Below are 13,120 nucleotides of genomic sequence, written 5' to 3'. Positions count from 1 at the left end.
TCCTGGACTTTTTTTGGTTGGTAAGCTATTGATTATTGCCACAATTTCAGCTCCTGTTATTGATCTATTCAGAGATTCAACTTCTTCCTGGTTTAGTCTTGGGAGGGTGTATGTGTCGAGGAATTTATCCATTTCTTCTACATTTTCTAGTTTATTTGCGTAGAGGTGTTTGTAATATTCTCTGATGGTAGTTTGTATTTCAGTGGGATCGGTGGTGATATCCCCTTTATCATTTTTTATTGCATCTATTTGATTCTTCTCTCTTTTTTTCTTTATTAATCTTGCTAGCGGTCTATCAATTTTGTTGATCCTTTCAAAAAACCAGCTCCTGGATTCATTTATTTTTTGAAGGGTATTTTGTGTCTCTATTTCCTTCAGTTCTGCTCTGATTTTAGTTATTTCTTGCCTTCTGCTAGCTTTTGAATGTGTTTGCTCTTGCTTTTCTAGTTCTTTTAATTGTGATGTTAGGGTGTCAATTTTGGATCTTTCCTGCTTTCTCTTGTGGGCATTTAGTGCTATAAATTTCCCTCTACACACTGCTTTGAATGCATCCCAGAGATTCTGGTATGTTGTGTCTTGGTTCTCCTTGGTTTCAAAGAACATCTTTATTTCTGCCTTCATTTTGTTATGTACCCAGTAGTCATTCAGGAGCAGGTTGTTCAGTTTCCACGTAGTTGAGCGGTTTTGAGTGAGATTCTTAATCCTGAGTTCTAGCTTGATTGCACTGTGATCTGAGAGATAGTTTGTTATAATTTCTGTTCTTTTACATTTATTAAGGAGAGCTTTACTTCCAAGTATATGGTCAATTTTGGAATAGGTGTGGTGTGGTGCTGAAAAAAATGTATATTCTGTTGATTTGGGGTGGAGAGTTCTGTAGATGTCTATTAGGTCCGCTTGGTGCAGAGCTGAGTTCAATTCCTGGGTATCCTTGTTGATTTTCTGTTTCGTTGATCTGTCTAATGTTGACAGTGGGGTGTTAAAGTCTCCCATTATTAATGTGTGGGAGTCTAAGTCTCTTTGTAGGTCAGTCAGGACTTGCTTTATGAATCTGGGTGCTCCTGTATTGGGTGCATATATATTTAGGATAGTTAGCTCTTCTTGTTGAATTAATCCCTTTACCATTATGTAATGGCCTTCTTTGTCTCTTTTGATCTTTGTTGGTTTAAGGTCTGTTTTATCAGAGACTAGGATTGCAACCCCTGCCTTTTTTTGTTTTCCATTTGCTTGGTAGATCTTCCTCCATCCTTTTATTTTGAGCCTATGTGTGTCTCTGCACATGAGATGGGTTTCCTGAATACAGCACACTGATGGGTCTTGAGTCTTTATCCAGTTTGCCAGTCTGTGTCTTTTAATTGGAGCATTTAGTCCATTTACATTTAAAGTTAATATTGTTATGTGTGAATCTGATCCTGTCATTATGATGTTAGCTGGTTATTTTGCTCATTAGTTGATGCAGTCTCTTCCTAGTCTCGATGGTCTTTACATTTCGGTATGATTTTGCAGTGGCTGGTACCGGTTGTGCCTTTCCATGTTTAGCGCTTCCTTCAGGAGCTCTTTTAGGGCAGGCCTGGTGGTGACAAAATCTCTCAGCATTTGCTTGTCTGTAAAGTATTTTATTTCTCCTTCACTTATGAAGCTTAGTTTGGCAGGATATGAAATTCTGGGTTGAAAATTCTTTTCTTTAAGAATGTTGAATATTGGCCCCCACTCTCTTCTGGCTTGTAAGGTTTCTGCCAAGAGATCCGCTGTTAGTCTGATGGGCTTCCCTTTGATGGTAACCCGACCTTTCTCTCTGGCTGCCCTTAACATTTTTTCCTTCATTTCAACTTTGGTGAATCTGACAATTATGTGTCTTGGAGTTGCTCTTCTCGAGGAGTATCTTTGTGGCGTTCTCTGTATTTCCTGAATCTGAATGTTGGCCTGCCTTGCTAGATTGGGGAAGTTCTCCTGGATAATATCCTGCAGAGTGTTTTCCAACTTGTTTCCATTCTCCCCGTCACTTTCAGGTACACCAATCAGACGTAGATTTGGTCTTTTCACATAGTCCCACATTTCTTGGAGGCTTTGCTCGTTTCTTTTTATTCTTTTTTCTCTAAACTTCCCTTCTCGCTTCATTTCATTCATTTCATCTTCCAGGGCTGATACCCTTTCTTCCATTTGATCGCATCGGCTCCTGAGGCTTCTGCATTCTTCACGTAGTTCTCGAGCCTTGGTTTTCAGCTTCATCAGCTCCTTTAAGCACTTCTCTGTATTGGTTATTCTAGTTATACATTCTTCTAAATTTTTTTCAAAGTTTTCAACTTCTTTGCCTTTGGTTTGAATATCCTCCCGTAGCTCGGAGTAATTTGATCGTCTGAAGCCTTCTTCTCTCAGCTCGTCAAAGTCATTCTCCGTCCAGCTTTGTTCCGTTGCTGGTGAGGAACTGCATTCCTTTGGAGGAGGAGAGGTACTCTGGTTTTTAGAGTTTCCTGTTTTTCTGCTTTGTTTTTTCCCCATCTTTGTGGTTTTATCTACTTTTGGTCTTTGATGATGGTGATGTACAGATGGGCTTTTGGTGTGGGTGTCCTTTCTGTTAGTTTTCCTTCTAACAGACAGGACCCTCAGCTGCAGGTCTGTTGGAGTACCTGGCCGGCCGTGTGAGGTATCAGTCTGCCCCTGCTGGGGGATGCCTCCCAGTTAGGCTGCTCAGGGGTCAGGGGTCAGGGACCCACTTGAGGAGGCAGTCAGCCCGTTCTCAGATCTCCAGTTGCGTGCTGGGAGAACCACTGCTCTCCTCAAAGCTGTCAGACAGGGACATTTAAGTCTGCAGAGGTTACTGCTGTCTTTTTGTTTGTCTGTGCCCTGCCCCCAGAGGTGGAGCCTACAGAGGCAGGTAGGCCTCCTTGAGCTGTGGTGGGCTCCACCCAGTTCAAGCTTCAGGCTGCTTTGTTTACCTAAGCGAGCCTTGGCAATGGCGGGCGCCCCTCCCCCAGCCTAGCTGCCGACTTGCTGTTTGATCTCAGACTGCTGTGCTAGCAATCAGCGAGACTCCGTGGGCGTAGGACCCTCTGAGCCAGGTGCAGGCTATACTCTCCTGGGGCACCGTTTCCTAAGCCCGTCGGAAAAGCACAGTATTTGGGTGGGAGTGGCCCGATTTTCCAGGTGCCGTCTGTCACCCCTGGAAAGGGAACTCCCTGACCCCTTGGGCTTCCCGAGTGAGGCAATGCCTCGCCCCTGCTTCGGCTGGCGCACGGTGCGCTCACCCACTGACCTACGCCCACTGTCTGGCACTCCCTAGTGAGATGAACACGATACCTCAGATGGAAATGCAGAAATCACCCGTCTTCTGTGTCGCTCGCGCTGGGAGCTGTAGACCGGAGCTGTTCCTATTCGGCCATCTTGGCTCGTCTCGAAAGCTTTTTCTTCAAGAATTTCAGAACTAAACATTTGTCAGTTATTTGAGAAGTGTTCTCAGACTACAGCTGCGTTTTATCGTGAGCATGCTCTCTTATCCACCCTTGATGTATTAGATACAGATGAGCTCTTTGCAATCGCATGCAAAGTTAAAAATGTTGGGTTATTGATTGAATTTTTTAACATTCTTTTCCTCCCATAATTATTCTGCTGCATTCTCAGTAAACATTCATTAAATACCTGCCATGGTCCAAAGCCTGCACAAGATAACTGTATGACTGAGACTCAGTTTCTGACTTTGATCTAGTACAGTTTAGCAACAGACTCAGGAGCCTGTAATAGGGGAGCTCAGAGAGAGGAGCAACTCATTCAGACCCAGAACTCTGAGAAGGTCCAATTTTAAGGTAGCATTAAAGTCGAATCTTGAAGCAGAGTAGCAGTCTGTCAGGCAAAGATTCAGATAGCCTAACACTGCATGTTTGTAGGTTTTACAATACACAATTTTTTTTAGTTTAGAATATTTAACTTATTTTAAATCACACTTATGTGGCAATGTAATTAGTGCTAAAATTTATGGGATGGTCCATTGAAGACCCATTGCCTAACTTTATCAACCGTGCATCATCATTCTCTGAGCCATGAGGTCTCCAAATCTCAGAATCATACTCCTCTCTGGCCTGCAAATTCTAGCCACTCAACAATGGCTCACAAATTCTTCCTTTGGAGTGTCTGTGCATCTTTCCCTTCTTTTCTGTTCCTACTATCATCTTTCCATAGTTCACTATTCTACTAAACCAGACCCTCAGGATCCATATCACACACTTTCACCAATCCTTGTTGGACACAACCACCAAATACATTTTCCTAAAATTAATTTATTCTGAGGCCCTGCTAAGAAACATTTGCCCCAAGTTATTCATAGGATATAGTCATCTAGTCTACTTATTATCTTACTTAGTCTCCCATAATCACCCATCGTTCTTAGCACGTTCTTACTCCAGCTAGGCAAGTACAAGAGCCCACATGTTCAAGTCTCACCTTCACAGCTTTTTAGCTGTTTGCATTTTTGAGCGTGTTTCCTTATCTGTGAATTACATGACTAAAAAACAAAGCTGTTAGGAAAATGTGTGTGCTAACATGTGGCAAGTGCCCCGGCTTGTGCCTGACACATAATTGGCTCTCAAGAAAATGTAACATTTTTTATTTTTTATTTTTTTGAGACGGAGTCTCCCTCTGTCACCCAGGCTGGAGTGCAATAGTGCAAACCTGGCTCACTGCAACCTCTGCCTCCTGGGTTCAAGCGATTCTCCTGCGTCAGCCTCCTGAGTAGCTGGGATTACAGGTGCCCACCACTGGGCCCAGCTAATTTTTGTATTTTTAGTAGAGACGGGGTTTCGCCATGTTGGCCAGGCTGGTTTCGAACTCCTGACCTCAGGTGATCTGCCCACCTGAAACTAACATTTCTAATGGTTGTTATTATCACCTTCCTCCAAAATGCACCTCATCTGTGTCATACAGTATTTCTTCTCTAAAAATTCCTCCTCGTCTTTCTCAGGTCATTTGTTATTTCTAAGACCATGCTTCAGGCTTACCTTCCCCCGATGTCTCCCCTAGACCTGCTTTCAGCAGTCTTCCCTCACATTTCCTGCATCACCAATAGGTTTGCCTCATGTTGCTTCCAAACTTTTCCTAGGGGCCTTCTCTTCCTGACAAAACTAGAACAGCTAGAGCGGCCCCCAGATTAAGTAGGTTGTCATGCAAAGTCATGAGCCTACTTGACTTCATGCTTCTTTGAGGTTGTTGAAATGTTCATGAAACAGATGAAACATTTGATCATTCATGTCTATGGATCTCTTCAGTAGAGATTTTCTGGTTCTGAGTTGAGATTGGAAGTATGTCCCATACTGCCTTGTACTTCCTACAGCCAACAACATTGTAGGCACACTTGACTATTTGGTGTTTCACACTGATTTTTCTAAAGAATTATTGTAATTTTGGAACCTTGTCACAGAGGAGCAATGGCTTTCCATTCTGTAGGGGAATATAGTAGAAAGTGTATATGGCTTGAGGGTTGAGGGATGTGAACCCCACATCAGTACATTGCACTGTGTCTGAGCTACAGTGAGTGCATAATGAATATTTAATGAATGAGCACCGATCATAAGCAGTGTTTCACTGCATCATTGTACATCCCTTTGGAATATGTTAGAACAGAGCAAATGAAAGTGTCTCCTCCAAATTTAAGGCTGAGGTTTTAGGAAGAAGCAAATCAAGGGAAAACTGTTGCAGGAAAAAAAATGGCCTTTAAATTCCCCAGAAGAATCTCTTTTACTGAAAATTAGATTTTCTTTCCTCACAACCTCCTTGCTGAGCAGAGAAAGAGCCTATGAATCCCAGACAACGTTTATCTTTAATGTCCTTACTGGGAACTGATCTTTACATTGTTTTGGAACAGTTTCATTACACAGGGCCTCTTTAATTTCTGCCAGCTTGTTGAATCTTAGAAAATAACTACTTTGCCTTCTCTGTAGCAGAATTTCAGGTAACTGCACTTAATCTTATTGTGGTCTCTCCTTTTTATACCAGTTCGGCTTACTGCAGAAAGAACCTTCAGCTTCAAAGAATACTTCCGCCTTCCTCCCCCACAACCCCCTCAATTGGAAAGGTGGGGTGGGATGGTGGCTTGGAAATAGGGAGGAAATCAGTCAATTGCTAGCTGTCAGAGTTGTTTTAGGTGACTTTGTACTTCTTGAATTTAAGATCAACATGAACTATAGACATTTCAGGCTGTGAATTTAAATAGTAACAAAAAAGCATGGGTTTTGCTAATGCCAGGAATGACTCATCTGGTAAGAATGGTATTGTACTGATAATACAATACAGAGAGAAAGAAAAGACTGTGGTATCTGCTCTCTTTGTGTCGCTGACCTTGAAGAGAATTATAACTTGTTTGTTGCAGAAGTTGAGCATCTAATGTGCTGATGCACCTGTTCTTATATATTAAATGGCAAAGCACTTGCAGTTCCCTGTCATTGCTTTGTGGGTGAAATATTTCCTGCAATCTGGTGAACTGTTTGTTTTTTTTTTTTTTCTGAATAATGTATTCATTTGTATTTCTTGTATTTCTTATTTCTCATTCTATTTCAACATTCTATTTTCATCATTACGTCTTCAAACATGTTTGGCTTTTTATTTTCAAGGTAACATGATTATGATTTTTTTTCATATAGAGACCATGAACCAGGCATCTCCTGCTAGAAAGCTGGAAGAGATTCTTCATCTGGCAGAGCTCTGCATAGAAGTCTTACAGCAGAATGAAGAGCATCACGCAGAGGTGATGACCTGTTTTCACTGTAGTATAAAGCTATATGTAAGGCTTCACCATGGTTGTGGCTACACTGAATAAGTGGCCTGCCCATAATCTTGATACATATCTGAATATTTAATGAATAAGCACCAACGATAAGCAGTGTTTCACTGCATCACTGTACATCCCATTGCATATTCACATATGAGAACATGTGAATTTTCTAAAAACATAACTCCTATATATTACAAAGCAATTGTGTGTCTGTGTAATTTCATGTTTATTCCTGACAACAAACATTGATGGGATCTGTGCCGTGAGAAATTAGCTCATCAGTTATTGAAGAAGGGGGAAAGTTAATGACCACAAGAGAGCTTGCAATGACCCTAAGGCAACTTTCAGAGCTATTCTGCAAGAAGAGATTTTTATTTCCCAAACCAAGGGGTAATTTCCACTGGGCTTTTTTTTTTTTTTTTTTTGATTCTGTATTTGCTGTCTCATTGGTAATAGCAAGACTGCAGTAACAAAGGAAAGAAATCTCACTGTATTTCTCTCATAATTCCATAAATAATTTGCCTGCCTTTCATTGAGGGCAGTTAGTTAACATTAAGTGCAGTTAGTTAACAGCAAGGGCTACAGAAAAGTCCTATAATTAATCAACCTGCATTGCCTTCAGTCCAAATATGTAACTGCTAAGAGGCAAAGACAGAACACAAACCCGTCTTACAATGCTGCATCACGTGCTTTTCCCCCTATGCGATTGCCTTGGTTTAGAAATGTAAGTTAACGTGGAAGGGGAAAATTTGTGATACACTATAAAACAAAACTTTAGTAGAAAACAATCATAAGTGTATGGTTGATAACTCTAGGCTTTCACTGTCAACATCGAACTTTTCACTTTTTTGAATTAAGTTTTAAACCTGTACTGTTTATAATTTTTTAAAGTTCTAATTACATATTAACATTCACTAAAGATCTGGAGTGGCTTTTCACCAAGCAAACTGCTTATTCTGAGACTTAAAATTCTCACTCTTTCTAATAGCCGTGAGTTTATTAACAAAAATGAAAGTTTTCTGACTTTGAGTTGGGTTGGGAGAATGTGTAGCATTAAATAAATATAATAAATGTCAGTGCCCTGACAGTGCTTTTATTCTTGAGGAAGCACATGAAATGAGCAAGAAAAAAATGACCAAATACATATGAGTTTACAGAATTTTTGTATTTAATGAAGCCTAGTTCTAAAAAATCTAGGAAACTACAGGAACTACATTTTAAGCCAATTCATAGAAAAGAGTACTCATGAATCCTTACTATAGGTAACTAAGATTTATTGTATCTGGTTATAAATATGAGATCTGGTTATAAATATGATCATTCAAAACATCTGCTTTTAGCTCACACTGTGGAATCTAGTTTTTAGCTTGCATCTGTCATGTGTGAACTTGTTATGGATATTTTATTTTAAACTGAAGAAACAGCTGCTTCAATAATTTGAAATGAATTCCCAGGAGGTTCTTTCCTAGGCTGGTACCACAGCTATGTTACAATGAAAGTGATTATGTGATAAAATATATGTATGTTTTGTCTTTGTCTTTTGTTAAAAGGCATTATTGTCAGAGTATTAGGATTTTTGAATTAAAAAATCTATTAATAATTGGATATTCAATTGCAGTATATATTTCAGCAAAACAGGTATATCTTTTATTCTCAAACATTTTACAAAAACTAAAAATTAAATGTTAATTATACTTCTTGCAATCACTAAAAATGCTTGTCAAAGTATAATGTATCCAAACACAATTAAAATGTATATATTATTTACTAATCCACAAAATACTGTTGACTTTATTAAATAGAGATAATCATTACTCATAAATATCACTATACTAGATACTGAAATATAGGACTATTATGATGACCTTTTTTAAAGATGTTTTGTAACACTGTGGCAATTGTTCTACTCTGCAATGCTTCCAAATTCTTGGAAACCCTCAGGGAAGAGAGGTGAGTAAAATGATTTCCACTATTTTATTAGCATAGGATACCTCTTTTATGTGAATTTAAAATACAATCTACTCTGATTGTAGTTCATTTTAAAGCCAGTTAGTCCTTTCTTTGAAATTACAGAATGTCTGTTTTTCTTTGAATGTGCTAATTTTTGTTATATTGTTTTGTGTGTGTATCCTCTTAATAATTGCTTGCATAGTTACTGATGGCTATCTAAGTAAAACATGACTGAAGGGATGTTGATATTTGGTTTGTGTCTTTGGTTGTTTTTTGTCCTTTAAAAAACAAAACAAAACAGAAAATCTCACGTTTTCTCTGAACAATATTGGGAAGTGAATTGGTCTGATTCCAGACTGACTTCCAGAGTGAATTGGTGGACTGCATTCTGCACTGATATTTATTTTGCTGGATGTTCAAGCTAGAGTTCCTTTGCTCCATGAAAGAGCACCTGGCTCAGCTCCCTTGGTGGAGGTTAATGTGTCTGCCTCAAAGAGACCTTCAAGTGGCTCGCATGTCAGCTCCTTTTATTTTCATTCTCCCTCTCTCCACAGTGGCAGTTTACTTTACAGGGCTAAGAGGTTGTTTCTATCCTTCAACAATTTCTCAGTTAAGCAGGTTTCATGTCCTTCAGATCTTTGACAGTAACTTATCAGGCAGTTTTCCCTTCTCTTTGAAGGCCTCTCAACCTCTCTTCTCAGGCTTTTCTGCAGAATTCCTGTGTTTTCTCCTTAGAAAGATAGTTTAAGTTCCTTTCCAGAAAATTTTTAAGGCTGCCTCCACATTTCAGTGACCAGACCGTCTCTGACCAGATATTTTAGGCAAACTGATCTGACAACTCTCCATCTAAAAGCCACTTGCTTTGACAGAGCTAGGAGGTGTCAAATGCCTGCTGAAAAAGCCATAGTCCCTCACCAGTACGCCCCCTCCACACACGCCATTTTACTGATAAGAAAACAGACCCAGAAAAGTTGAGCAACTCGCCACAGGTGCACAGCTAGTGAGTGATTGGGTGAAGACTCAGGCCAAGCTCCAGACCTGGACATTTTCCAATAAACCACATTGCTGTTTTGCAATTTAAGTAGAATGGCAGGAGTGATCGTCCTGCCTTAGTTCTGCTGACAGATTTGAACCACAGCATCACAACAGGGATGTAGATGCATAGCGTGGTGATCACAATGCAAACCTGGTGATGTCCCTTTCCATTCTGTCGTTCTCTTCTTTCCTTGTACTCTGGTATATATCCAAGGACTCTGCCTAAGGGGGATGGATGGAGTGCTGAGAATATCAGTAGAAGGGCTGAGAGGGAGGGATCATGAAAAATATGAGCACAACTCAAGTTGTTACTTGGTTGCTTATTATTACAGCAAAATATTGACTTAAGATCCTTAAAATATTTTAAATACGATGTCATCCACCAAATCCATTCCACCATGGGCAAGAAGGTTGTTTGGCAGTAATTTGGTATTTGCAATGCAGACAGCTCTCAGTTCACTGCAAATGGTTGATTCATTTGCTGGGATACTTCAACAAGAGCCTGGACGGTGAGAGTTCAGTGTGAACACATGTATTTGTGCACGTGTGCATTCCCATAAACATCAGTATCTGAACCAAATTATGCTTCTGGTTGGATTCTAATGTAAAGAGAAAGGGTATTTGATTTCTTAAATTTATTTTTGTTTGTGTGTATCCTTATTCCTCTCCAACTGGCATGCATGCCTAAGGAATATACTAAAGTGTGGTTATACAAAAGAATTTACCATGAACAAAATCGATTTCCTGTTGACTAACTAGATTACAATAGTCTCAACTGTTGAAATGACCTCAATTACACATTGTTGATATCTGGATAGTCAGTGAGATAAACCTTTTTTAGGATGGGTTTAAGTTTAAAGTTATATTAGCTGCTGGACCAACAAATGTCCCTCATCTTGGAATAGGATGACCATCAAGTAGCTTGCATATGGCTCAGGTATAGAAGTAGAATTCCCATTTCAGCAGTGACTGTCAAAACCAATTGCATGAGCATGAATGCTCTACCAAAAATGTTTGTTCATTATTTACTGATTTATAATATATATGAATGAGAATAATACTTTACATTCTCATATGTTTTGGAGCATTTTCAGCTCATCATCTCACTTGGTTATTGCTATATCTATGTTTATGAACCTGATTATCAGTGAATCACAGGAGTTGTAAAAAACTTATGATTAGTTAGACAATAGGTGTCACCTGTTCATTCTATCTGTCCCTCAAGAGAACTTAAATATTTTTAGAATATGGCCCTCAGAATCATGTCGCTGTGTATGTGAGTATGTATGTATATGTGTGGCAGGGGCAGGGGATACTATAGACACTGGATTGTCTCCAGAACCTTTAGGATTATCGACAAGGTACAGAATTGCAAATTAATCTTGTCTTGGGGAATAAATAGGCACAAAATGTATTTAAAGTCAGACTCACTGTTTTTGCTCATTTAGGCAGCCATCCTCCTTGTTTTGTTTTAAATTATAATTTTTTATTATATTTTGAGGGCAAAAGTAATCAAGGCCAGGTGCAGTGGCTCACACCTGTAATCCCAGCACTTTGGGAGGCTGAGGCGGGTGGATCACCTGAAGTCAGGAGTTCAAGACCAGCCTGGCGAACATGGCGAAACCCCATCTCTACTAAAAATACAAAATTAGCTTGGCCTCGTGGTGGGCACCTGTAATCCCAGATACTTGGGAGGCTGAGGCATTAGAATCACTTGAACCTGGGAGGCAGAGGTTACAGTGAGCCGAGATTGTGCCACTGCACTCCAGCCTGTGTGACAGAGCAAGACTCCACTTCAAAAAAAAAAAAGTAATCAAAGGCCTCAGGTTTTAGTAAAAATTAGAAAAGATATAAAGAAATCAGGCCATAAATCAAAAGGTACTAACAGTGGTCTGATCTGCTGATGGTAGATAGATGGATGGATGGATGACTGGATGGAGAGAGAGAGATGATAGACAGGCAATGTGCCATATGCCTCCCTTAAGAAGACACTATATGTGTAAGAACTTGGTCTCTAGGCTCCAGCTGACTTAGATTCAATCATTGCTTTGTTATCTACCAACTGTATGACTTTGGGCAAGTTATTTAATCTCTGTTTGCTAACCTATAAAGTAAGGATAATTGTACAATCTACCTGAAATAATTGTTTGGGGGATTAAGTAAGATGATGTTTATAAAACCTTTAGAACAGTACTTGGCACATAAACACCATTTAATTCATGTTGGACATTATTTTTAAAACACATAAACTCATATAAGAGTTATATGAATTTCGACACATATTTGTAATTACTGATTGTGGTAGTCAACACATATTTGTAATTACTGATTGCGGTAGTCAATTATTACATTTGTACAGCAATAAACCTTTATATTTATTTGATTTTCACAGCAACACTGGGAGAGGTTAGGGCAAGTATTGTTATTGCCTATTTGCAGATAAATAAATGGAAATCCACCCAGTGAACTGATTTGACCGTTATCACTCAAGTATCATCACTAAGCTCAAAAGCTCAGTACTCTGCTTCTCGGTTCAGGGTTCATTTTTACCTGCCACTGTTGTAAACTACATTTACTACCAAAAAAAAAAAAAAAAAAAAAAGGCTTTCCAAGTATTGTCAGCTTGCCACATATTTGTATTGCTTATTTGTATTATTAATCCTGTATAAGTTTTTTTTTTTTTTTTTAAGACAGTGTCTTGCTCTGTCACCCAGGCTGGAGTGCAGTGGCGCAATCTTGGCTCACTGCAACCTTCACCTCCTGGGTTCAAGCGATTCTCCTATCTCAGCCTCCTGAGTAGCTGGGGTTACAGATGCATACCACCACGCCCAGCTAATTTTTGTATTTTTAGTAGAGACGGGGTTTTGCAACGTTGGCCGGGCTGGTCTCGAACTCCTGACCTTGGGTAATCCACCCTCCTCGGCCTCCCAAAGTGCTGGGATTACACTTGTGAGCCACTGCACCCTGCCGGTAGTAAGTTTTTTTAAGCTGAAGGACTTAAAATCAAGGTTTGTTTTATATTTCCCTCTTAAGGAAATTAAACATTGCCTTCTGCCTCTGCCATCTCATTTACACTAATTAGTGGCTTAGCATTAAAGCCAAAAGAACTTTAACCCAGATAATCATGACTTCTGTTTAGTACCCTGTAGATGGATGCATTTCTGAGGGAGGTTTTCTCCTCCCTGGTGGAGACCCTGATGCTGTTGAACCTCAGTCACCCCACAGGAAGTAATACCCTAGGGAGGGAATTATACAGCCCCTCATCTTCCTACCAACCCAGGGTGGGATGGCAAGAAAGAGAAGGGGACAGGTGGTAGACAAGACCCTGTATTCTCAAGATAACTGCAACTGTTGCTTTCATTTTCAAGGACAGTGATTGCT

At 39.7% G+C, this 13,120-nt stretch overlaps 1 protein-coding gene across 3 annotated transcripts in view; it reads left to right on the top strand.

Moving 5' to 3' along the window:
- Positions 1-13,120, top strand: part of CADPS2 (calcium dependent secretion activator 2) — a 567,688-nt gene that overhangs the window by 462,394 nt on the left and 92,174 nt on the right. For all 3 annotated transcript variants that reach the window (XM_024250127.3, XM_054559726.2, XM_054559723.2), the window contains one exon: positions 6,624-6,727. In XM_024250127.3, the coding sequence (XP_024105895.1) occupies positions 6,624-6,727 (104 nt within the window). The remainder of the gene's footprint in view (positions 1-6,623; positions 6,728-13,120) is intronic.

The sequence above is a fragment of the Pongo abelii genome, chromosome 6 (assembly GCF_028885655.2).
Source record: "Pongo abelii isolate AG06213 chromosome 6, NHGRI_mPonAbe1-v2.0_pri, whole genome shotgun sequence".
In the NCBI taxonomy this organism is placed as follows: Eukaryota; Metazoa; Chordata; class Mammalia; order Primates; family Hominidae; genus Pongo; species Pongo abelii.
This window is presented reverse-complemented; position numbering and strand designations above follow the sequence as displayed.